General features: G+C 37.2%; 1 protein-coding gene across 3 annotated transcripts; it reads right to left on the minus strand.

Annotated features, from left to right (window-relative positions):
• Positions 1 to 406: 406 nt before the first annotated feature.
• Positions 407 to 25,736, minus strand: LOC104535827 (sister chromatid cohesion protein PDS5 homolog B-like). Of its 3 annotated transcripts, none has more exons than XM_010188819.1 (12): positions 25,438 to 25,736; positions 19,393 to 19,597; positions 14,836 to 14,950; positions 14,338 to 14,470; positions 13,447 to 13,566; positions 13,064 to 13,126; positions 11,057 to 11,202; positions 8,959 to 9,058; positions 5,444 to 5,889; positions 5,251 to 5,352; positions 2,107 to 2,248; positions 407 to 1,273 (listed from the first exon to the last, which is right to left on the minus strand). In XM_010188819.1, exons 1-12 carry the CDS (start codon positions 25,576 to 25,578, stop codon positions 1,238 to 1,240), a joined length of 1,749 nt encoding a protein of 582 aa, XP_010187121.1. In that variant the 5' UTR covers positions 25,579 to 25,736; the 3' UTR covers positions 407 to 1,237. The 3 variants fall into 3 exon arrangements, with proteins under 3 accessions (XP_010187121.1, XP_010187120.1, XP_010187122.1); XM_010188818.1 differs by having other exon boundaries at positions 8,953 to 9,058; XM_010188820.1 differs by lacking the exon at positions 5,251 to 5,352 and having other exon boundaries at positions 8,953 to 9,058.
• Between the last annotated feature and the right edge of the window lie 269 nt (positions 25,737 to 26,005).

A 26,005-nucleotide genomic window follows, 5' to 3' on the forward strand; every position in this document is an offset into this window, starting at 1 on the left:
CTTAGCTCTTCATACCAAAAAAATTTGGCTCAAGAACCAAAAATAAAACAAAAAGTTACAATAAACTCTCAATAAAAGGTTCTCTCATGAGGCAGCCTACCATATACTACTGCTAGATACGAGTTTCCAAAAAACATTACATCCCATTTTCAGCACATTTTTCATAAACATGCAACTTCACTATAAAATACAAAACACTTGGCTCTCAAGAACAGCTTTATAAAGACACACTGCATCAATAAAATTTTTCTTTGTGATTAACTTTACATTGTAATAAGAACTGTATTTTCACTAATGTTTATATATCAGATTCATATTATAATGTAGTAATAATTTGCTCTTTGTGAACATCATGTTCAGAAGGAAATATCTATACACATTAACATACTAGACTATTAAAAACTCAGTTACAGAATTTTATTGATACAGTAGATTAATAAAAACTGATAGGGGAAGATAAAATGGGTAGGGTATTCAGTACATTATTTAATAACACACTTTTAAAATTAAAGTATTTTAAATCCTTTTTGAATTTTCAATGCCACTAGAAGTCCAGAAAAGTCTGGCATCAATACTGAGGTGTAAAACAAACAACTTCTTTCACAATTTGCATCTCTCGTATTATTCTATCCAACATCGTTCAACTGTAAAAGAAATTTAGCACCTCTGATGACAGGTAGGTGCCTACAGGTAAACACTAGGTTAGGTTCATAAAGGAAACAGAGACCATTTTTCTTCTTCTCAACAAACAGTGGCAAAAGAAAGTGGCACTATTTGTTCAACTGATTTTTTTTTCACAGTTAAATGTCAACAAGAGTACAAATACGAACACTGACAGATATTGCTTGAGATCAATTTTCAACAAACTGTTCTTTTTAAATCAATAGATCAAATAAACAGTGGGGTACTGTCAGTTTAAAGCCGCAGATAAAAGCTATACAAGCACTTTAGAAGTCAGAAACATTAAAAAAAGAACTATTTACAGTTTTCTTCTTTAGTTCGTATGTCTACAAAGCCAGCGCACATTACACTTCACAAAATCCACAGTTACTGATATCAACATGTGTGTGGCTAAAGCTTGTGACCTAGGGACTGCAAATGCAGGGGGCAGTAAAACAGGTTTTGTCTTTTTTTCAGCAACCCCATTTTTGCACTAACAGCTTCATTCAGTCTCAAGCTTTATATTAAAAGCATTCTTCAAAGCTTTCACCTGGAAGGCTGATAACTACGTGCTCACTCATCGCCTTTCTCTTTTGGAAGTTCTGCGGCGGACCTGTGTGGAGAAAAAGCATTTCAAATGTTTTTACAGAAAAGTTTTGGAAAATTCAAGAATGAATATACTTTAAATGGAAAAAATGCTCAATCTCACAATTCTGTTTGAGTAACTGTATACAGTATCATTCATGACTCATTTTATCACAGATATAAGTCTTAGTCAATGGCCAGGACATAACTTGGTTTGATGTTACTGAGCTTGCATCCTTCAAGTATTAAAAAATAATCTAGTTTCCTTTTTTATAGTTTTCATACACTCAGATGCTTCAATCATCAGCTGTGTCCAAAAGCACAAAGGCATTCACAGTTAAACTTTTTTAGTATTACTATTATTACTAACACATTTGTACGAAATAAATTAAAAAATCAATTTGTTTTGATGTATTTGTGTATGCTGGTAAGAGGAAGAAAACTGTTTAGTATTCTGCTCCAAGATTCCATACTTATTTTCTGGTACTCTTTATTTTGTGCTCCTGTTTTGTATAAAGAAATACTATTCATTACTATAATCTCACTGAGAAGAATGAGCATGAGTTACCTGGAAAATAATTCCCATGAGGTGCTACACAACTCGGGCAGATAGATAACAAAATCTATACAGAACAGAAAATTTAAGATGCTTGACAAAAACTGACATTTTCTAAGAAATGCAGCTTCTTTGGGAAACTACAGTGCAGTGCCACAACACAGCAGTGGCAGTTGACAATCACCTCTCTTCAAGGAAAATTCATTTTAAAGGAAGAAGATTAAGTTGTGAGAACAGGAGAAGTCATTCTCTGAGCATCAATACACAAAGGACACTGCAAAGAAAATCTCAGGCGTTTCTCTTACGTTGATTGTGGAAACTTCCTCTTCTTCCATTACTTCCTCCTGTGGAATGTCATCGCTGACGGGCGAACTACTCTGAAATACGTCCATCTCTTCACTGGATTCATTCTCTTTACTGGCTGCTTGTTTGGAACGTCCTGCACGGCTACAAAAAAAATATAAAATATCAGTTTCACAGTATATGGGTCTGGGCATGTATAAACTGTATGAGAACGATCATTCTACTTTACAAGAACAGCAGCCTTAAAATCTCATATTATTGAATACTTCTACCTCATACACCCATCTAGTCCATCCATACACAGAACAAAAGAAGTGGAACTAGGAGGCTGGACAACAGCATTCGAAAACCAAATTCTTCCAGAATAGCGGGTTAGGAGTACAGAGGTAAACAATTTTTGCATCTACAAACAAGACAGATTTTTATCTCTTCAGTGCCAGAATACAGGCCAAAGAAGGTTGACACAACAGCAACGAGTAAACAGGAAAAGCCAAACAGCCAGAGACTGAATACTTGGTTTGGTTCGGTTTTTCCCCGTCTATTCATGAATAGATGTACTCTACTTCTATAGGAGTTCATACACAACTAAATTTGAAAAACTGCATCTAGATTTTTACAAACCTAGAAGAATCCACATTGTTATTTATGAAATTAACACTATGATGAACCTAAATGCAAATCCTCCAAGCTAGCTCATGCTGAGAGCTAGGGATAATCAGGATAACGATACCTACATCAGGATAATCAAGAACAATCAGTCAACAATATCTTAAATTGTCTTTATTAATCATGGGAGGTGAACCATAAGCAAAAAGCACCCATTTGCTTAAAATGAGAATTAGCGCCCCACACTTCTTAAAAAAAAGGGCCAATGAGGTATGTATCCAAAACAACAGAGCTGCACCCACATTACCATTTTGGTTTGGGTCATCAGCACAGTTCAGAATCAAACTACTGAATCGCGCTGCTTCCTGCACTTTGGTTTGATTCACAAAGCTCTCTTGGTGCACTCAAACTAGGTGACTTTTTGGATGACATTAAAGCAGAAACTGTTCCAGGCAGACAACAAATACACTTCAATCCCCAGTGGGGGCATACACATCCAAAATAACTCTCCTCTGGCAGAGTCAAACCACACATAGTGGGAATTTTCAGTCCTGAGAACCACCCTAAAGCCTGTGCAAAATAAAACCTGAATTGCATATAGTAATTTCAGTATAGTGGAGGTGTCAGCACCAACCAACCAACATGACATTCTTTGAGAAACAATACTAATCAGCCCAATTCAAGCCTTTCATGACTGACAGAAGCAACAGAACTGAAAAGGAAACAGAAGAATTATTCATGGACTAGGTTCATCTTTTCACGTATTATAAAAATGGGCCAGTTCACACACACTAATTGGTAACCCAATTCGATATCAGAATAGGTTATACACTATCACCTCATAGGTGAAATCCCAAATTCTTATGCCAAATCCATACCCACAGAGCCCAGAAAGTTTTAAGCGTTTGAATTAAATATATTCCATCTTGTGGTACACTGTGCTTCTCAGTCTATCAACTCCCTTCAGTTAAAACTGGTCTGACTACAATCCACTTCAAAGACTGAGGGATTACTGCAGTCTCATCTTTTTCTTGCAGATTTGGAATAAAGGACAATCAAAATGTGGGTGGTCTGATCACAAAAAATAAGACACACAACTTTTTTTGACAAAATCTAGAACAGACTCAACAACTCTGGACCCTCAAACAACTTACTTGGGCTCCTCAACCAGGAACAATGTACGCATGAACGAGCCGTTGTGCCCCAGCTATACCTGTTACTGACCATGGGTACTGATAACTTCCTTTCTGCTTACAACAGGGTAAAGCAACTCATTGATTTCACCGAGAAGTGAATCAGAAGCTACTTAAGTTTTTACTAAAATTTTGACAAATGCCACATAGCACATCACCCAGCAATAACTTGGCCATCACACCTTTTCTGCATGGCAGTAGCAGCTTCCAACTCTCATTTCACAGGGACTTCTGTAATAACCAAGACAGTGTGAGGACCTGTGTTTCTGGTTACAGAGTAAAGGAGCAGGAGAGGTCTGACCCAAGGTAGGGAAACAGAACACTGGAAAGGCTGGGATACAGTGTGTGCAAAATGCCAGAAGATGTGATCTGGTGTGAAACTAGAATTTGAATTGAGAGTACAAGCTTGCTCAGGCACAGATCTCCAGTACGGAAAGAAACAGAAGAAAGAACGAAAGGGGAAAAAAAACAAAGATGGCCAGGGACAGGTAAATTGGTACATTAAACTGCAGAGGGAGATCACTGTGATGCTAACTAAGTCCAGAAGCGAGAAAAGCAGCAGAGTAACACAAAATGCCAGACTGAAGATGTGCATAAGTAGTGCCCTAAGGAATTTATCACTAGGTTCTGGAAAAGCATCTTGCAAAGCTGCTTCATGAGCTGCAGTTTGATGCCAGTGGGCTAATAAGTCCTGTCCACTTGTACACCTCTGCTTTACATACCTTGCACATACGTGTACAAAAAAAGGTAGCGAAACCTGTAGTTCCCTACGGTAGGCACAAGAAAATGAAGCCATCCACAGAGTTTACCTTTATTTTAGAGCTTAATACGCCTCAGAATTTTCAGGAGCTAGTACCCTTCATAGATTGTAGCACATTTTATTCATCTGGAAACTATTCAAGTGGATAATAAGGTGGCCACAAATTAGAAAGTAAGGGGACATTAATTTAAGGAGAATCAGAATAAACTTCTTCCCCACAATACTGTGTCACCACAGTAGCAATTTGATTCTTCCTCCCTATCCAAATGGAAACACTTTTCACTCCTTTAAGTCCTAAAAAGGCCCTATCTTCAAGGCCCTCATACGTTTTATTGACTTTTCTCCTAGAAGAGCAAAGCTACATATATGCTACATGAGCACATTAAACTTACTCGCAGCCTCTTGCTCTGGTTTGAGATGCTCCAGGAGAAGCACCTAGTGAAAACATTTTAGAAATAACAATGGCAATTTATTTTAACTGTCTATTGAAGTATTTGGAAATACTTTCAGTAAATGATTGTTTGGGGGCACAGAGATATATTTTTAATTTTCATTAAACACAAATTTATAAAATATTCACCACTTACACTTTTTTTTGCTGTGATGGTGGTGTTTTTGATGACCTTCCTCGTCTTTTCTGTGGCGAAGACTGTGCTGATTCAACTGTACTAGTTTCAGATGGTTCTGCTCTGTTTTGAGGAAGACCCAAATTGCAAAGTATCAAATTATAACTAATGTCCAAGGGTAAAGAAGATGCAGCTTACAAGAAGATGGACTTACCTCTGCTGTGTTCTTTTCTGTGTCCTATTTTGCCTGCCTTTTGGTTTTTGTTCAATGTTTTCAGTTTGCCTCTCTTCCTCCTCCTCCTCCTCTTCAGCTGCAGCTGCTGGCGTTTGTTTTTTTTTGCTCCTTTTTGATGACTTTGCTACTGGTTCCTCCTTTGGTGTTGCCCCATTATTTGCTTTGGGAGGGCGTCCTCTTCTCCCTTTCTTTGGTGGACTGTTCTGTTCATCCTCACTCTCTATTACATCTTCTTTTAGCCTTTTTTCCTCTTGCCATTGTGTTTCATCAGATTCTGAAACAACTGCAGGTCTCTTTCTTCCCCGTTGACTACTTCTAAGTTTCTGCTCTTGGCCCAGTTTATTCAATGGGTCATCTATGCTTAGTTTCTCTTCTGAATCTGTGATAGCTGCTTTCTTCCTTCCTCTAGGCTTCTCCATCTCTGACTGAAAAGGTAAGATTACATCTTTAAATTATGAAATTAAACTGCTGTGTTAAACTGCCGTATATGCAAAAGCTACAGAAACATCGCGCAACAAAAGTGTCTTCAAGTCATTCAAGTCTACTATGTTTGCCTACCATACCCATTTCAAAAACCTTTACAGAAGTGTAAACACGTACATTCATATAATATGCCAGGCAAAAGGGAAAAATTATTACAAAGGTGAGCAGTTAAAACACTTGTGTCTAACGTCTTCCTTCTTTCTATTCTCAGCTGTGGCAAACTCAATTGGCTAGAATCTCCATAATTGTATTTTTATCAATAGGAAAATATAAAGATACAGAAGATGAGAACTGTCAATTTGGGGCTTCAGCTCTGTTGTGAGCTGCAGGGTGCATACGTCTGGCTCTCATGCAGGCAGTGGCAAGGCACTAATACAGAAGATAGTCAGTAACCTGAATTTATAATTGTAGAGGGAAGCACAGGAACTGGCGGTAGCTGCCAAAGCACTGCTGTCAGAGCTGCACTAAGACTCAGCATTTGCTCTGCACAGCAAAAAAACCCCCACTGAATCCGTAAAAGAATCACAGAATCGTAAGATGATTTAGGTCAGAAGGGACCTTTGAAGATCATCATGGACAGGGACACCTCCCACCAGACCAGGTTGCCCAAAGCCCTGTCCAACCTGGTCTTGAACACTTCCAGGGAGGGGGCACCACAACTTCCCTGAGCAACCTGTTCCAGTGTCTCAGCACCCTCACTGTAAAAAAATGTATTCCTTATCTCCAGTCTAAACTTAATGGAGTATTCATTCAGGACAAATATCCTGAATAATGACATCTTTAAAACATGGACTTTCTGATCCCTGATTAAAATTATGTTTATCAGTTAACAGTTGCTATAATCTGCTCCCCGGTTCCAAAAAACCAAAAATGAATTATAAATTATTGACCTCAAGCAACCTGCTTACATATTCAATGAGAAATACAGATGCTCTCAAAAGCAGTCAAAATACTGAACTGTATTTGTTTCATCACTTAGCTTTGTTGGTTACCAATTCAACCCAATGCTCCTAAGCATGAATTGCATGTCTGCAGCTGCTTGGACTCTCGCATGTTTCGAGGTTACAGCTGAAGTGATGTATCAATACCGGAAGCAGCAGAAGTGTTATTTTATTGGACAAGAGATTTCTGATTTTTCGGTTTTGTTTTGTTGTTGTTTTTGGTGGTTTTTGTTGTTGTTGGTTTTTGTTTGTTTGGTTGTTTTTTTATAAGCCAGTTTGCTTTTCCTACAAGATATCACAGCAGAAGATGGTTATTTGCATTTCAAGATAAGCAAAAGCTCAGGACACACACTAGTCATTAGCTTATGTCCCAAGCAACCTAGAAAAATGCAACAGACTGACAATCAGAGAATAGAGAAATGTCTGAGACAGGTGGAAAAAAAAAAGCATCAGTGACATCAGATTTAGGGCTTCCTTAATGCATTCTAGAAAATAGAGTTGTAACAAATCTGATCTTGTTTGCAGTATTACTTGTTTGCAGACTGCCAACTGTTATTAAGACACAGAGAACTGAAATTTACAAGTGGAATGAGAAATTCTTATTACTTGAACTGCTGTTAGAATCACATTACAATTATGGTTTTCTTTGGTGGTTTATTTTTCTGTATTCTGATACAGGCACAAGTACTCCTTGAGACAGTATTTAGCCTGTTTATAGTTTTATTAACATATTAAAGCACAACATCTGAGTGAGAGTCCAAATCAGTTTTTATATCCTCATTAGGAATCTTTAGCATTACTAATGTACAGGAATACATAAATCAATCAGTAAGAACTAGCAAGGACAAGGCTACCAGTCTAAGGCCTTGGTTAGTGGTCATTCGCTAAAATCACTCTCAGAGATAGACACCTGTGTAATCCTCCTGTTCCTGACACTGTGAAAGAGCACGGCAATGACACCATTCTGCTACCTCTTGGGATTCAGTGTTCTCCCACAACAGTTTGTTTATTGAACAGCACAAGCAACGTGCTTGTTAATCATTAAGACTATTTTACACCCTCACTCTGCCCTAAAAGCCTGTTGAAGACCCTATTACACCCAATTAGACAGCTTTAAAATCATGCTGCAACTTCTACTCGTGATACCTGGCATTCAGAGCCAAGCATTTGCCTGCCTTCACTGCAGTACAAGTTGCATGCAAGAAAACAGAATTCATATGGTTATTCAGATAAATCTTCCTTGAACTTCTAAATCCCAAGGCAAATCATGATGCCCTCTCAGTCCTCTAGGTAACCAGAGAACAAACAGATGCTCTTCTTTAGAGCTGTTGAAAAGGAAACACATCTGGCTGGAAAAGGAGAACATGCTTAGCACCAGTGATGGCACAGTACAAAAAAAGGCAAGAATTCTAATGCATCAACAGTCTAATGAGGTATTATCACTTAGCTTAGCTACAAGCAAGAAACCATACATGTTACAGACTTTTACAACCTCAGAAGGCAATCTGAAATTTCAGACAGGTTTAACCACTCCCCCAACATTCCAGTATAGCTCATCATTCTCAAACTAATGCAATTAATTTTTCCAAAGCTATAGTTCAAGTAAACCTCAAGAACACAAACACAAAAAAATCTCTACTGCGTATGGGGGAACAGAAGTCCAAGAAAGCCATCAACTTTAACAATGTCGCAAACACTTCATCAACAAATCCTCAGAATGAGACAAATCACAGACTAATTCTTATCAACCCAGACCTAACAGAATCTACCCCTGCCAATATCACCAGTATCCCGCAAATCGTAACTGGTAATCTTGGAAGTTTACAGGAGCTGTCAGTATGATGCGAAGGTAATGTAACGTACCCATGAAAAACAAGCAGAACCTTTTTTTCGTTGCATTTTCATATCCAACTCTAAACACATTTTCCAGCAGTCTACAACATCAACTCTGTTGCATGTTTCAGCATATTTTCTTGAATGCTATCAAGTATCATTACAGTCATTTTTATTTCAAAGTCCTGGTGACTGAAAATGACACATCTGCAATGCAACCAAACAGCTCACCCTTACAAGATCAGAGTCGTCCCTTTTGTCAGTTTTCTTCCCTGGTAAGGGCGAAGACAGTGTGAATTCTTCATTTTCACTGTGGTCCATTTCAGTACTGTCAAGCCTAGATAGAGTGAATAAACATGTATACTCCTCATTATTATAAAACAGGGGGCAATCATTTAAAAATATATTTAGAACAATAATCTTCAGAAGAAATCTATTCCTAAACCATGAACAAACAGGCAGAATTTTGTTTTGGCTACTATAGCCACCACGTAACACAAACCAGAACGTATGTCTCAGGACAGAAGTGTCAATTATAAGCAAAGTTGAATTTTCTTTTTTCACTGGGAAAGATAAGCTGCTTTTTGAAACAGAAAAGCCTTACTGAGTTACAAGAGATCTGTGTGTTCGTATACATTTGCATACACTTTCATATACCAGTCAAAGATCCCCACAGATAGACCAGCCAAAGCATTCACAGTTGTTTAGGCAATAAAACAGCAGATTTAAATTTCACACACCAGTTCATCCCTCAGCTTTCTGTTGTTATTTAGGGCAGCAATTTCCTTTATAATTCAGTTTCTACATATGTAAATGTGGACAATAATACCTCCTGCATATGTAGAACACTAAAACCTACAGGTAAAAGGTCATATACAAAAGCCAATACACAAAAGTAATTTCTTTTCATCTGGCAGGTAGAAGCAACATTTTCAACAGCAGTGCATGTTTTTTTAACAAAATGAAATATGCTATGCACTGAAGTGAAAAGTGGTATTCAAACACACAAACTCTTAACTCCCTGGCCTAGGCACTGCATAGAGCAAGAAAGGCGTTCTCACTCCTACAAGTATAAAATCTGTAATAACTGTGACAATCAGAAACTGAGCGAGAGTTTTTATACATCTTCTTAACAGATACAAACTTGCCTCTGTATATTCAGTCAGGCTGAACTGAAAATCCCATGCATACCAAAACAGTACCATCATTTCTAGAGGACTTCTCTTCCTTACTATCTCCACCCAAAACACTGATCAGTTTAACTTATGTGAACTAGAAAGATCGTGAAGATGACAGAACAGGTTAGGCTGCAAGTGCAGCATTTTCCCAAAATAACTGGATGTAGAACAGTATTGGTCTCAGATTCATGTAATCAATATAAAGAATCTAGATTCTAACCTGTCTCTAGCTAATTATGTATTTCTGCATGTGAACCTGCATGACTTGTAAGAAATAAGTCTTTCTGTGGAATTTCCATGAAGTTGAGATCTATTTATTGTAAAACACTGCACTACATTTAAAAATTACTATTAGATAATATATAGTCACAGAAGTACCAAAAGAGAAGTCTAATTTCCAAACACACACTTTCTCCACACAGTTTTCATTTGAAAAAAAATATGAATAGTGGGGGCCATGAAATCTCTAAATGTCTCTGAAAAAAAATTAGTGATAATGTGACTCACAGTTAAAAAATAAACATAAGATGACACAGTAACCGATTAATAACCAAAATAATTGGCACAAAGCAAGTTATAATTTTTAAAGATAACTGAAAGGAGATTTCTCCAGCATTACAGTACATTCCCCTCTCCATCACAGAAGAAATCTAAAATCTAACAATGTTTATTGCAAAGTCCAGTAAAGTGCAAGACAAATTTATAGAGGAAGTCATGCAAGATAACCACAACTAGTCCTCGCTGTCTATAACATGTTGTTACCATTACAGCAGGCCACAAGGTTCCTGGGAATTGCAGATATGCGTAAGCACACAGACATATATATGACGTGTATATATGCATATATCTAGGGGGTGGTGGTGTATTTTTTAATATATATATAAAAATAAAGTTACCATACGAGGCTCTCCTTCCCTCCTACAGTCAAGGAGGATGTGATTTTATTCTGGGTTTTATTTATCTATTTTTTTTAATATAATCTATTTCTGGGATTAGAAAGCCAAATTCATGGTTTCAGTTATACCAATGTGGTACTATAACTTTATTTCAAAATAAGATAATCGAATTTTGTTTCTCACTTAGAAAACATTACAGAAATATTCAAAGTTTCCATTACAAGTATCTGAAATATCAAAGCTCTTTTGCTGTCTACCAACCTCCCTTTGATCCTTCCTGGAGAGCTTGGATTTGAACTGCTGCTGGCATTGCTTACAGTTTCCATTCGTGAAGATTTGGATTGAGACTGCTTGCCTGCTGACGAAAGAGGCTTATTAACTGCTCCAAGAACATTGGCTGCTTTGGGCTGAAACCAAAAATATATTTCCTTTATTTTAAGCTACATGCTTAGATATTGTTAACATGTACTAAGTTTAAAATATTCGCAGATTTCACTTGCTGTAATTAATAACTTAATTTTAACACAAAGCTATAAGCATTTTCATATGAAAATTACAACAGACACCAGAAGGAAGGTGACAAAGCTGTAATCAAATAGCTGCCTACGGGATTCTTCTCTCTACCCTTATATTCAGTCCTCTTCTCACTGCTAATAATATTGGGTGCTCATCTGACCTTGTAAGAAGCCACTTCAGGACTTCTTGTGCACTTTGCTTTCTGCTGATCTAGCTGCCTGAACCAGCTCACCATTTAGATCAGAAAATCATCTGTACTGGCAAAACAGAAATAGCAGCAGGGCAGCCCTTTCGGCAAAGAAGCCATTAAACTGGCTTAGCTGTAATAGCAAACAAATGAATGAAAGACACAAAAATCAAATACCGTGGAGAAGATTCTGATGCTTAAAGCCCAGATTTAAAAATAGAAGGCTTTTAATAGGTGTCAAAACTTCCAGACACTGGTGAGCTTCAGGTTATTCATTTAAGTCGATTATCTTTCAGACATGCCAAATACCTCCAGCTCATAGTAACTTCTGAGAGAGCTGAAAGAATTCAGTTATCCCTAAAGCAAGAGGGGCTTTGGACTAGATGACCTCCAGAGGTCGCTTCCCACCTCAAACATCCTGTGATTTTTCATGATAGCATAAACCATGTTTCTTGTTGAATATTGTCACAGTACACTTAATGTATTAAGTTTGGGATAAACTAGCAAGAATGTTGTGTGTCAAAACCTGGATGAAAGAACATAATATTGACTACTGATCAGAAATTGGAAGACACACAACTTTCTTGTAAAAACTTGTGTCTTCAGTAAGTAGTGAATCTCTAACCCGCAGAGTTCAAATACTCAGATGCGCAATACAGTGGTGATATACTCCAATCAATAAATGTTGGCTTTCAGTTTCTAATCAAAAAGATGCTTCTGTATGTATACATTATTCCTAACTTGCATTCCTCCTCTATTAGTGATTTACTAACTCGCAGCTAATGCTTCATTATCAAAGTTAAAAGTAATGAAGATGCTGTGCTTTTATTTCTTTTGCAAGGTAGCAAACTGATGTTCTCCTGTAATCTAGAACAGGACACATTAATCTCGATGAAAACCAGAATTTGTCTTTTCCATTACTAGATTTTAATTTTACTCTAAAGAGAATCTGCATTTAGTTTAAGTGAAGAAAGAACACTGCCATTCAATGCAATGCATATTTGGAAAGAATAAATTAATATAACCATTGAACAGTTAACTTCTAAGATCATGTAAAATAGTATTTAGCTTTGCCAAAGATTAATTTATGTGATTTTAAAAAACCATTTATGTTAAAGAATTTTTCACAGCTGTCACTTCATATGCAGTACTGTAGTCTTCTGCAGAAAGAAAGGTTAACCATTTTGCAAAATTGTCAAAAATAAATATGGTGGCTTTTTTGGGACTCTCTCTTTTTAAAGACAACAGGTTTTCACAGAATATTAGGAGTTGGAAGGGACCTCGAAAGATCATCCAGTCCAACCCCCCTGCCAGAGCAGGATCACCCAGACTAGGTTTTGCCTACTATTATCACCAACCCAGCACAGACAGTAGCTGTTTTCCTTTCTACCTACCTCTTTCTCTCTACCTGTTTACTGAACTTTGCTATATAGGTCCATTGGGCAGAAACAATGTATTTTCTTAAACTTGAAGAGTTTAATTAACTACATGTTAGTTTTCTTCAAATAAAATGAACAAACAAAAAACCAAAACCAAATCCCCCCAAACCCTCACACCATGCATACCTTTCCAGGAGTGAAAAATGACTTCATTTCCGGAGGAAGATAATTTTTGGTGTTACTGAAATTCTGTGAAGAAATGAGGTGAGGTTGGAGTAGAATCACAGCAACAATCAATTAACAAGATATATACGTTTTGGAGGTAGTACTGAAATATTTTCTTTATATCACTTATGCTTTTGAAATTTTAAACCTGAAGAGCAATATCTTGGAGGAGGGAGGGAGAAGAAATCACTGTGTGTAAACATATACAGATACATACATTTTCAACTACATTATGATAGTGAGAAATCTGAATTTACAAGAACTACTAAAAAAAGCAACCTGAATTTCAACTAATGAAGATTTAAACAGACTTATCTCAAGAAAAATTAAACGCCAAGGTATACCTTGTCAGGTTGAGTAAAGTATCTGGCTGGCAGTACAGGGTCTTTAGGGGATTCCAAACTGTACGTTGTACTTTTTGACATAATGATATTCATTGCTACATCACAGACTGTGTAGAGTTTCTGTAAACAATAAAATTTTAAAAAACAAACAATACTTCAGAAGTTCATCGCACATCTTGACAAAAGACAGTATCATTTTAGCACATGAACTCACAGTTTAAAAGAAACCATCTTAAACATTTAACATTAGCCTTCATCTTAAACGGTGTATTGCAGGGTACCAAAATATAGGAGCAAAAGAGCCCAGCAGTTAAGGAGAGCTACCTTTCATCACCTTTCTACGCTTAAGGATAGTATAATGCCACAGTGTCAAAGATAAAGCTAAAAGAAAAAACATCTCTGTGGGAAAAGCAGAAAAGTGACAAAACTGTACATTATGTGATGCAGAAACCTCAAAAACAAGATTAGGGTTTGATACATTCACTACACAATACACACTGGAAACACCTAATGTATGCATTTTTCTTCCTGTGGTAAGCTTACCCTTGCACTTTTAAAATAAAATATTACCAAGCACTTTAGTGGATGATTCAAACAGTAAAAATCATAGTTTACATGTATTTAAAGTTAGTTAATAATCTTACTGAGACAGAAACAGAAGCACTACAAACTATTAGAACTCCCTTGCAAATCTGCAAGATCTACTGAAGCACAGGAAAATAACTGTCATTGAAACTACAATAAATAGAATCATTGCAGTATACAAAGTATCATCTCCCACATACAATTCTATTGAAAGACATTTTAAACTTGGTGTGTGAACAAAAAGCAACTCATTTCTAGAAGCAGGCTAGAATTACAGGCAATTTCCAATGAAAAAGTATCACCTACTTCATTCATTTTTGGATCATCCGGTCCTTGAGCATCCTTAGTCTGTTTGATATTTTCTACCATTTTTCTGATAAATGCATGACTATTGTTTTCATTTTTAGCCATCAATATTTCCAGTATGAACCACAGGCACCTAAAGGAGAAATGTAGTGCTCCTCATGAATAAAAATGCAAAAGAAATTCTTTAAAATCACATTTCAGAAAGTGGCTTCCTCTAGCTAGTATTATGAATTGGAAATTGTCTAACTGTGGGAAACCAATTCTTTAGGACAAAAGAAATGAAGGTAGGATAAGCAGAAGGTGACAGTTCCTCTGAAAGATCTCACAGAGCACTAAAAAGGCATATATAATATTTCTCAAAATATATTACAGAAATAACTGCTGTCATTATGTGCACTGGACAGTGTATCAGGATACCATAGTGAATTAAAATTTCATTTACAATAAGGTTAGACAGTTTCAATCCTAGAGAAATAACACGGTTAAAAGTAGTCTTACTCTTTAATGTCCTTGAGTTGTTCAATGTCTTGGACTTTGACATAATCTGGGTCATGAGCTAGAAGATGGATAGTATAAGGAACAACATACTCTGGTAGAAGTGACAACAGTTTCTCTGAAAAGCAGAAGAAAGATGCATCAGAAGACTGCATATCAAGAAATACACTTTTCTAGCACAGAAGAAGGAACAACATTTAAGGTCAGCATTCATTAAGATAAAGTTTAACCATATGTGGGCCCATCATTTCTTTATGATATTGCAACTCATACTTGATGTGCAGATGTTTCACACATGCAAAAATTAAGATTTTTAAGTATCTCTCACTCAAGGCTGCACATTTTCTAGCTACCTTGAGACTACAGTTATAGTCACCCCCTACTCCAAATCCTTTCCTTTTTTAAAGCCTGTATTCTGAAAGATTGAAAAACAGAAGCAAGAATAGGTCACAAAATCCATGTTAACTGCAAGGTAAGAGGCCAGCACAGCTGCAGGACAACCTACTGCTTTTCCTTTGGCCATTGCAGAGTACAGCCATGCTGTCAAAAGAACAGAAAGAAGGGCCCTTAGCAGGGGCTTTGCAGTCAAATCGCCACAACGTTCTCCAAACTCACAGCCTACCACAGCTGTTTAAAGAAGGGTAGGAGGTGACATGAAAGCTGTAACAAAGTAGTACTGGACTGAGTCTGAAAGGCTCAATCCCACTTGAACAGAGCGGCACAACTCAACTATGACATCGAAAGCATTAAAACCTTTTTCTAGCATCCTCTGAGACTTATAAGGAGTCCTAAGCAAGTACCGCAGGAGAAAGTCTTTCCTACATCCCGACAGTCTGTTGATCGATTTTCCTCAGAGATTCAAAAAGTAAGGATTGTTGCCAATGGCCCTCTCAAGAGCTATGATCGCAAAACACACATTCCATAAGGTAAGAAAAATTCCTGAGCTAACCAACACTATGCAGTATGAACTTCAGCACCTCAAAGTTTGATGACAAAAAGCAGAATTAAAAAAGTCTTATCCCACAGGCCAAGGACAACAAAAAGACAACTTGTACACCAAAAGTCAAAAAGCATCCACAGTGCTTTCTTTAGCCTAATGACAGAGGAACTGGAGGATGCTCAGCACACCTAACTTATTAAAACTGTACATGTGCAAGAGACAAGGTGATAGGCAAGGAAGGCACGCTAGTATCCTATGTGTATAACTATGATACAAGCATCTGATCTTGAGTGCTTGTGGCAAATACAAAGTTACAGTATTAAACATGCCTAGGATAAACACTTGAATGTACATGTGAGGGAAGGAGGGAAATTCCTGGCTTTGCTTTTGAAAAACGACATTTTTGAGCTAACGAGTGGTCATGAAAGACATGAGCGAGTCTGGAAAATCTTCTCTAAGTAAGCTTTTAACTATCCCATAAATAAGAAGTCCAAACATCTGTAAATCATTATACACAATAATATTTGAAACTATTTTAAAATACATTGGAACACTAACAGTTTTATCTCTAATATATGTATTCATAAGAGATGTGCTTAACAAATACAGCACACATCAAATAAAACACATCATTATTGTAGATTTCACAGGATTTGATTTATTGTAGATTCCACTAATTGCCATGCATAAGTCAAGTGTTACTCAATCTAACCCATTCTTAAAGGTCTGCATGAATAGGGGTAATGCACAGCCTATATCAAATATTTGGATTCTTTCATAATAGCAAGGAAAGTGTTCAAAATTACTAAAGGCCAGCACAGAGTGCTGTCAAGTTTCCAGGATACACTTTTAGACAGCCATTGCAGTTGATGCAGTTAATTATCAAGAGTAGTATCTCTACTAGAGACTGTAAGCCATTACAGAGTTTGAAAGAAACAATAAAATCACCCAGTCTCTTTATATTTCAAGTTATATTTATGTAATTGAAATATAGTGTACTTTGCAAAGCAGTTTTTAATGTGTTTCAATTGACAATCCACTATTAACTTCAAAAACATCCCTCACTTATTCAAGCACTATCCTCCTGCATTTTAGCAGCAGCTGCTTGCGCAACTAAGTAAAAAAAATAAAGACGTGAAAGGGAAGAAAAGGAACGTAATTATGATTTCAGAACACTAGCAAATTGGCTTGCCTTAGACATGTCCCAGGCAAACCAACCCACTATTATCTGCATTAATTAGCAACTTCAATAGAATGCTCATCAAGAGCTCACAAACACAGGGTTTCATTAACTTCCTGCCTTCTACAATTTTTAATATAACTATAGCAGTAATTCCAACTGGGTCTGGAAAACAAAGTGAACCAGATCCAGACAAAACAGGAAAAGGACAAAATATTGAAACATTATTTTAACCCATCGTGGCAAAAAATAGTCTTTACACATTCTTTCCTCATCTCTACTGAAGAAAGATACAACCCAGAAGGACAAGAGCTACCAGCACTTGAAACTAGAATGTGCCAAAAAACCCTTATGGCAGGCCTTTAGGAAGGAATTTGTTAAAAAAATTAATCCTTACTCTTGTAATTTTTTCACTTACTGACTTGCAAGTGAAAGCCCAGCCTCAGAAAACAAAGATGTCTGTGGAAGACACAAGTCTCTAACCCAGATGAAATTAGTAACAGATCCACAATCAAAATAAGTCTCTTCTTGAGTAGCTCCCACTCTGAATGGCATGTAGAAAATTTACAAGGCCTGAGTGTAATTCCTGCCAGCCTGTAAAATGCCAGTGTGGAGGAAAGAGGCATTTTACTGTCTGGTACCAGTCCTTAGGAAGTATTCCTTAGGCAAGGTTTACCATCTTCTCAACAAATGCTGAAATCCCTCAAAACATCTGAAAGATACCCTCCTCCTCACCTGTACCAACCTTTCAAGTAAAAACATATCACCAAATCACACATTTATAGTTTCAGAAAAATAGCTGTGTTAATCAAAGATGCAGATTCTCAGCTCTGGTTCTTTTGTGGAAGCTTTTCAAAGGAGGTACCATCGGCATTACTACACCTTGAGTTACTGCATGGCCAGCAGGGAGAATGACAGAGGGAGACACAGACACACAGACACACACACACAGACACAGACACACACACACACACCCCCCCTAAATCGTATGATCTGACCAGAACTGAGCATTAGCTGTACTGCTGCAATAATGACTTTCTAAGATGCAAACAGTTCAAGACATTTTATTTGTTAAAAGCTCACGTTGGTAAATCTAAGTGTCACAATGGTAACTGTAATCCTCAAAAAATCCTGCTATCTATATTTAATCCAGAGTCTTCATAGATTACAGTACATATCAAATCAGTGGCATCACTCAAGTCTTTCAAGACAAAAAAGAAATGGTCAGGCACACTTTGAGGTCCTACTGGATACAAAGAATCACACACATACAGGCTCCTCTTCATTTCTTCTGCAGATTTTGGATAGTAACTTGGCAGCATCTATTTTAACAGAGTTAGGAAATCAGCAATTACTTTTAATCATATGAGAATTCTTATACTTTCCTCCTACATAACTAAAAAGAGTTTTCAGCTTTCAAGAGGAATAGTCTAAGGATGACTTAAAGGCATTTACTCAATGGATTTCTCTTTGTATGTGTTATCGAGGAGGGAGAAAAGCACTGCTCTTTTTTTTTTTAAAGTCTCATTAACAATACACAAAAAAGTTTCTCTGGAGGCTTATTCACTGATCAAAGTCTAAGGGGACTGAGGCACACAAAGACTGACACAGCTAATATAATAAAATCTGTGATTCATAAATGCAGAAGGAAATCAGTTACTGACAGCATCTGTGAGATCAGATTCACAAAACTGGTCTGGTCTATCCTAGTAGGAGATGAAAAAAAATCCCCTTCATTTCACAAAGGCCAAACCATCTGTAATCTTTTAAAGACATAAAAACTTTCAAAAACTCTTATTCAAAATGCCCATAGCTCTTCATAAAGGTCTGCTTTTTCCTATGATCATATACCAGTGTTGTCATACTTTGTGTGTACCTTTGAGAAAGTCAAAAGGGAAAGAAGGCTGAAAGAAAAACTTCTAACACAAGTCCGTAATAACTTACAAAGCATTCCCATGATCAGACTGCTGGCACTGGGAAGAAAGAATTACATAAACTCATCCTGAAGTGCCTACAAATACAGTCCTTTGTCAGTATAAGACAAGCTAAGAAGCTACTCCATATAGCAGCACAAAGACAGTCAATCTAATACAGCATTTATGTCATTAAGGTTGCATATTATTAATTACTGAAGTAAAATTAATCATTGTCACTTCACTTACAACATAATTAACCACTAAGTTACAGTACACGCAACCGCCTTGAAAAACTACTTTACTTCCAATATACTTAGGCATAAGCATTTGCACAGCTTTTGACAAAACTGAAAGAGCTCAGAAATGCCTGTTAAAATCTCAGAAGAAAATCTGGACTCTATTTTCAGTTTTCATTAGATAGCCATTCCATGTACAAAAAGAGAAAATCATCAATATTTTCAGTCTACTCACATTCACATTTGAACTATAGCACTTATACCAAAAAGCGACTTCTATTCTCTTACCACTAACTGCTGCATGTTGCTTCAGATACTCCCTTCTGACATTTATGTTCTTCACAAGGCACTGCCTAGCATGAGCTCTTCTCTCTTTCACGGGATCTTTTGCACACAGTGCACAAATAGCCATATATTCTAGTGGCAGCCGTAGTCTAGAAAGGCCTTTGTGAAGTTTCTGAGCAAATATTTGTCTCACTTGGTAACATTCATCCTATTAAAAAAAAGGCAAAAACAAAAAAGGTAACAGTAAACTTTTCTAAAAGTAATACAGACTGTGAAATAAAACATGGAAGCCTGGGTAAATATGCCAAAAATCATTTTCAGACCTTGCAGCCACAAAAACATAAGAATTGTAAGAATATTTTTAATGCAAAGTAAAGTAATCAGTTGAAGCTTCTCTTAAGATCAGGATAAGAGTTAAGGTTCAGAAACTGTACAGGAAGATACCGCACACAAGACCCAAGGCCTAATTTAGCGCAGTACTGAGGCGTGGAGTTACTGAAATTGTTTACAATACGAGCCAAAGTCAAAGACGTGCACCAAGCAGTGTTTAGCCAGCAGTAACCTGTGTTGGTTTTACTACTACAATTTCACAAGTTTTCATCAAACCATTAATACTAGAAATTTTATTAAACTAAACAGAATGACCTGATAAGATAAGGTCAAACGCTGGAGAGAGTACCAAGCATTTCCATTGCATTGTGGAAACCTATGAACTATGACTGACCACAGAAGAGAATAACCTGTGTCTAATAGTTACCAAATAACACAAAGTAAAATAATATGAAGGCAGCAAATAAACGTATTTCCAGAAAAGACGTGAACTTTAAATGTCTCTGTATGAAAATTACCTACATACTTTAAGAGACTAAATGGTTTGTAGTGTACTGAATGGTAACATAGGCCAAGGAAGGTTAACAGAAAAGGTGTGGAAAACAGGAAAAAACATACAGAAAAGCATAAGGTAAACAAGCCACCAAAACAGCTTGGCACATTTAACCTGCCAAAAAAAAGGTCAAGAGGAAAGATTTATGAAGAAAAAACCATTATCAGGAATAAACAGCTATTTTAGTCAAATGACAGTTTTGAAACTAGAAAAAATTGAAGAGAGTTTCCAGCTATCAGCCAACAGGAGGTGCAAAGACAAAACCCTGCCACTGTTAAGGTTGACTCTGCTAAATTTGCAAGTGGCATCAAAAGAGATCATGTATCAGATCAAACAAGCCTCCCTTACCCCCCATCCAAATATTAAATGCAGAAGAAATTAATCAAGCCCCATTTTCTCCTTCTGTGTTTCAAGCCATTGTCTTCCTCTATGGACTGAAACTCTGAAGTGCCTGTTGTAGACAGAGTTGAAGCAACCCAAGACCACAAACCTATGAGACATACTCAGCTTCTCGTTATAGCAAATCCATTCCCCAGCATAAGGCTAAGATATAGCCCCCTTTTCCTGCCCAATAATATCACCTAAGTCTAAAACCTCTGGAAAGCTCAGAAGCGACCTGTGCCTAGTTGGTTTATTGACAAGGAAGCACGTCCTCCTTGACCCAGAGCACCAAGGAAGGTACAGCTGGTTGTTACTCATGGTGTTGTGTAGCACAAATTGGAATTATTTTTATCTTTTAATATTGATAATAACCTTAAATTCACCTCAGTTACACTAGTTCATTGAAAGGAAGATCAAACTCAATCAAGGTCTACATTTTTTATAGTGTACAACTAAACCTCATACATTAGACCAATTTTACATATCTACTACTCTGAATTTAATGCCAATTCCTCAGAGGTTCACAATTTAAAAGTATTTTTTAAAACATATTTGCGAAGCACCATGCACCTGTCAGGCACAACTCTGATTCTCAAACATGGACAAAAGACTTAAACAATTAAAACACTCAGTTGAAAACTCAAAACTTCGAGGGTTTTTTGGTTTGGTTGGGTTTTTGGGGGGTTTTTTGGTGGTTTTTTTTTGGTTGTTCAGTTTTTGTGGGTTTTTTGTTGTTGTTGGTTTTTTGTTTGTTTTAAATAAATGCAACTTAATCTAAAACATTTATTCTAAATACAATTATAACTGCCTTTTCAACAGCAAAGCTTATTGGATCTTAAAACTGGTCTTAAAGCCTATTAAACACTGAAATACTGAACACTATGCTCAATTATTTCCTACTTTATTTCAATATGAAGCTCTGCCGACACCAAAATTTGTTCTGCACATCAAAGAACTTAACTGCTGGTGAGCTTATAGGTTTCATCAAATACATATAACTTACTTTAAAATGCCTAAATTACATGCATTTCATCATCATAAGTCCCTAATTACCAGGGCAACCTTATTACAGCAATTAGCAACAACACTTAATTATGTATTCTGCACCCTAATCATTCCACATTACAAAATGGCAGTCTCTGATGAAAAAAAAAACAAAACCAAGCCAAACCACAAAAACCCCAAAAAACAGCTAGCACAGAACCATAGCAGAACCTGTGCAACCATCACAAACATCAACAATTAAGCTTTTCCTTTTGTTTAATCTCCTTGCTGATCTGTTCACTTAAAGAAAATTTGCTATAATTAAATTACCTAGTACTAGAGTTGGCCTTGACGTCACCTCAATGTCCTAATTTGTGGCTAGACTTAATAGTGTTAAGAAGGAATAAACTCTCAGAATAATGTGTCTACCATCAAGAAATGGATTCTAATACTAAACATTCTAAGCATAAATATGCATGTATGCGTATGTACACATGCAAGTATCTCAGAAACAAATACAGATCATTTACACAGGAATACAGCGCCACTTGGAAATACAAAAGTCACTGAAACCATTAAAGTTACTCTGTATCTGAGGATCTGAATTCAACAGTCTGGCAGAGAGAAATGAAACCGCAGAAGACCTCAAGAAGATCTAGAGAAGTTATGAATAAGTATTCAAAATCCCCTAGGAGCTGCAAAGAAAAGTAAAGGCAGAAATCCTGTCCTGACAGAGCTTGCAACCTCAATTTTAGTAAAAAAGTAAAAAGGTCATAAAAGGCAAAGAAACATCAATAAATGGGGAGAAAAAGTGACAAAAAAGGTACTATGTGGAATATATTCTCCTGGAAGCTATGTCAAGGCATATGGATAACAGAGAGTCAATTACAGACAGCCAACATGGTATCACAGAGGACAAATCATGCCTGACTGATCTCATGGCCTTTTACAATGGAGGGACTGCACAGGTGGATACGGGGAGAACAACTGATGTCATATACCTGGAGCTCTGCAAGGCCTTTGGCATAGTCCCACACAATAGTCTTGTATCTAAATTGGAGAGATTTGAGTCTCATAGATGGGCTACTTGACGAGTAAGAAATTGCAGGGATGGTTGTATCCAAAGAATTGCAGTCAACAGCTCTATGTCCAAATGGAGATCAGCAACAAGTAGTGTCCCTTAGAGGTCAGTATCGGGACCGGTATTGTTCAGTACCTTTATTAACCACAGATAGTGGGATTGCATACACCCCTGAGCAAGCTTGTGGATGACACCGAGTGGTGCAGTTGATACACTAGAGGGAAGAGATGCCTTCAAGAGGGACCTTGACAGCCTTGAGGTACGGGTCCATGTGAACCTCATGAGGTTCTACAAGGCGAAGTGCAAGATTCTGCACCTGGCTAGGGGCAATACTCAGTATCAGTACAGACTGAGGGATGAATGGATAGAGAGCAGCCCTGCAGAGAAGAATTTAGGGATACTGGTGGATGAACCAGTATCCTCCTCTACTCTGCTCTGGTGAGACCCCATCTGGAGTACTGCATCCAACTCTGGTGTCCTTATTTCAAGACAGACATGGACCCGTTGGAGCGGGTCTAGAGAAGGGCAACAAAAAGTGGTCAGAGGGTTGGATCACTTCTCCTATAAAGAAAGGCTGAGAGGGTTGGGGTTGTTTAGCTTGGAGAAGAGAATGCTCTGTGAAGTCCTTATTGCAGCCTTTCAATATATGAAGGGGGCTAACAAGAAAGAAAGACATTTTACCAGGGTCTGCAGCAACAGGAGAAGCGGCAATGGTTTTAAACCGAAGGAGCTTTAAGTTTAGGTTGGAGATAAGGAAGAAATATTTTACAATGAGGGTGGTAGGACACTGGCACAGTTTGCCTAGAGAAGTTGTGGATGCCCCATCTTTAGCAGCCTTCAAGGTCAGGCTGGATGGGACTTTGAGCAACCTGATCCAGTGGAAGCTGTCCTTGCCAAGGAGCAGGGAGTTGGAATGAGACTATCTTTAGAGATCACTTCCAACCCAAGTTATTGTGTGACATTATAGTAAGAGGTGATACTAATTTGTTTATAAATGTTGCCGACCCCATTATGTTCTTCTAATGTATATCGCCTCTCTCAAAATTCCCTATCAAAGATTGAGGAGAGGTAAGCATTAAGACTCAAATACAGCAAAAAAGGTGACAACACATCTGTTATCTATTTCCACAAACAGTTAAGGCTGATAGAGCTGTAAAATAAGTGAAAAAAGAAAGTGAGAGACCATGATGAAATGGAGGGCAAGCAGCTTGCATGTAACATACTGAAGAGTCAAAACAGTGAAGGCAAATTCTGATAGAGACCTGTAAGGTTAACATTCAGCAGTAAACAATTTGCCAGAGGAGGGAAGTGACTAAAGAAATGAACAGATTTTTATCAGTGGTATCAAAAGAAAACAGAACATGCAAATCCTATATTGGCAAGGCTAGTCTGGCATGACGTTATCTAGATAGAGTACCCTTTCCGGAACAGAGACAGATTTTATTCGTCATTACAGTAAGTGGCTATTTTCCTCTCTACTAATTTTGTTCTGAATTGTAGAAATCTTCAAAACTCATTCTGACACAAGACTAACATTTCTATTAGGTTTTGGAATAGGAAGACTGAAAAGCATCAGACCTCATTTGAGTGTTAAGACCTTCAGCTGTTACCACTGAATTTTGGCTGCATTTTTGTTAGATTTCATCTGCTTGAGTAATTTTAAGTTTTGTTCTATTTCTCTTGTTTTTCAGAACATTTGAGAACTAAATAAGGGCTCCTTTCCACAGGAACACAGAAGTTTGAAATCCACATAAACACTGTTACAACAATATACATGCCTAATACAGACTGTCTTACTCTAGTATATGAAAGATTTTTCTAGCCTAACTGTACCCAAATCCAAAAAACTTAAGAACTTAAGAAGATTTTCTACATGAAAATAAACAATATCCATACATAAGCTATACTTCATGTTTTCTAATATTAAAAGCCAAATTCAAAATCTTCTGATGTTTAAAATGGGTTGTAGCTTTTAAAGCTTTAGCCAGTCACAAGAATTAAGGTCTAGAATGGAATATCTTTATTACTGAAGGGATTCCTTCCAGAGGACTTCTTGACTTTTGTAAGGTCAGGACAATACCAGCAGCTACACTAGTAACACCAACATGAGTCTCTCCATGATCACCTTATTCTTGGGGTGGGAATCCACTTCTGTAGAATTTGCTAAGTCTAAAAGAGAGGAGCACAGAGGATCTCTGTATCTCTACTTACAATTTGAAAGTATATTTCCTTTCTGCTACTGTGGGCTTACAGGCAGAAATTAAGGATGAGAATTTCAATATGTACTGAGAAATCTCTCCTTATCTCTTCTAATATTTAAAGGATGCCAACTATCTATGCTGACCACTGCGTTCCAAATATATGCTACCCAAGTATCAAGAAACCACTATACATTATATCATCTCATTTCAACTTTTAATAATGTGATAATACAGCTGGGATATTACTTTAAGTCAATACTGAATTCCTTGGTTTATCAATATTCTAACATTTTACTACTTCAAGTTAACATTCCTCCACTGGGCAGCCTAGTACTAGAGATGTAATTCTCATCCAAAATCAGTTTCCAGCATTATGTAGAGAGAAAATAAGTTAATACCAAGGCTGAACGCTTTGCATAAAATCAGACTAGCAGATACATATACACAATATACAGAACAAACTACATATATACTCATATATTTGCCAACAACCCAGAAGTCCCACCTAAATTCCTTACATTTATGGCTAGTGCACACAGCTGGTACTGTTCTAAGGTGATGATTTCGTGGTAACAAGGTTCTTGTGCCAACTTCACGATAGCATTCCCTGCAGCCAGCCTCAACCGAGACATATCAGGTTTACTGAAAAACAAGCACATGGGTTATGAGGGTTATTTAGCAAAAAACTGTGGAATTATTTGACAATATGAAATCACAATAACTTTGCATTGCTGAAAAACAGGTACTTTAAAAAGAAGGGAAAAGTTTTCACAGACTTCGCCACCCCCACCCCACCAAAACAGCAGCAGAAGTAACTTTAAACCAAAAGTAGTTTCCATTGCATCACATTTTACAGCCTATTACTTTGCCCCAACTTAGCAATGAAAATTTTCCTTGAAACTTCCAAAAAATTCCACATGGGTGTGAAACAGCTTTAGCTGTGCACTGGGCCAGCACAGTCCAAATGGCCCTTCAGAGACCTCATTTAGCCTGTAAGATACTTTTGCTCAGTGTGCTGGTTTTCCTTCAGCAAGCGACTCCTGCCAAAGTAGCCGCCCATTTCTAGTCCCCAAAGTTGCCAAACTT

This window comes from Mesitornis unicolor, unplaced genomic scaffold (assembly GCF_000695765.1).
Source record: "Mesitornis unicolor isolate BGI_N332 unplaced genomic scaffold, ASM69576v1 scaffold26647, whole genome shotgun sequence".
NCBI classification, from domain to species: Eukaryota; Metazoa; Chordata; class Aves; order Mesitornithiformes; family Mesitornithidae; genus Mesitornis; species Mesitornis unicolor.

Excerpts from the sequence above, each read along its gene's own strand:
- LOC104535827 (XM_010188818.1), bottom strand. The coding sequence starts at position 25,578 with ATGTGCTTGTTTTTCAGTAAACCTGATATGTCTCGGTTGAGGCTGGCT. Across the intron at positions 19,598-25,437 it reads TGTGTGCACTAGCCATAAAT|GATGAATGTTACCAAGTGAG; the intron begins GTAAGGAATTTA and ends TTTTTTTAATAG. Across the intron at positions 14,951-19,392 it reads GCAACATGCAGCAGTTAGTG|AGAAACTGTTGTCACTTCTA; the intron begins GTAAGAGAATAG and ends TCTGCTTTTCAG.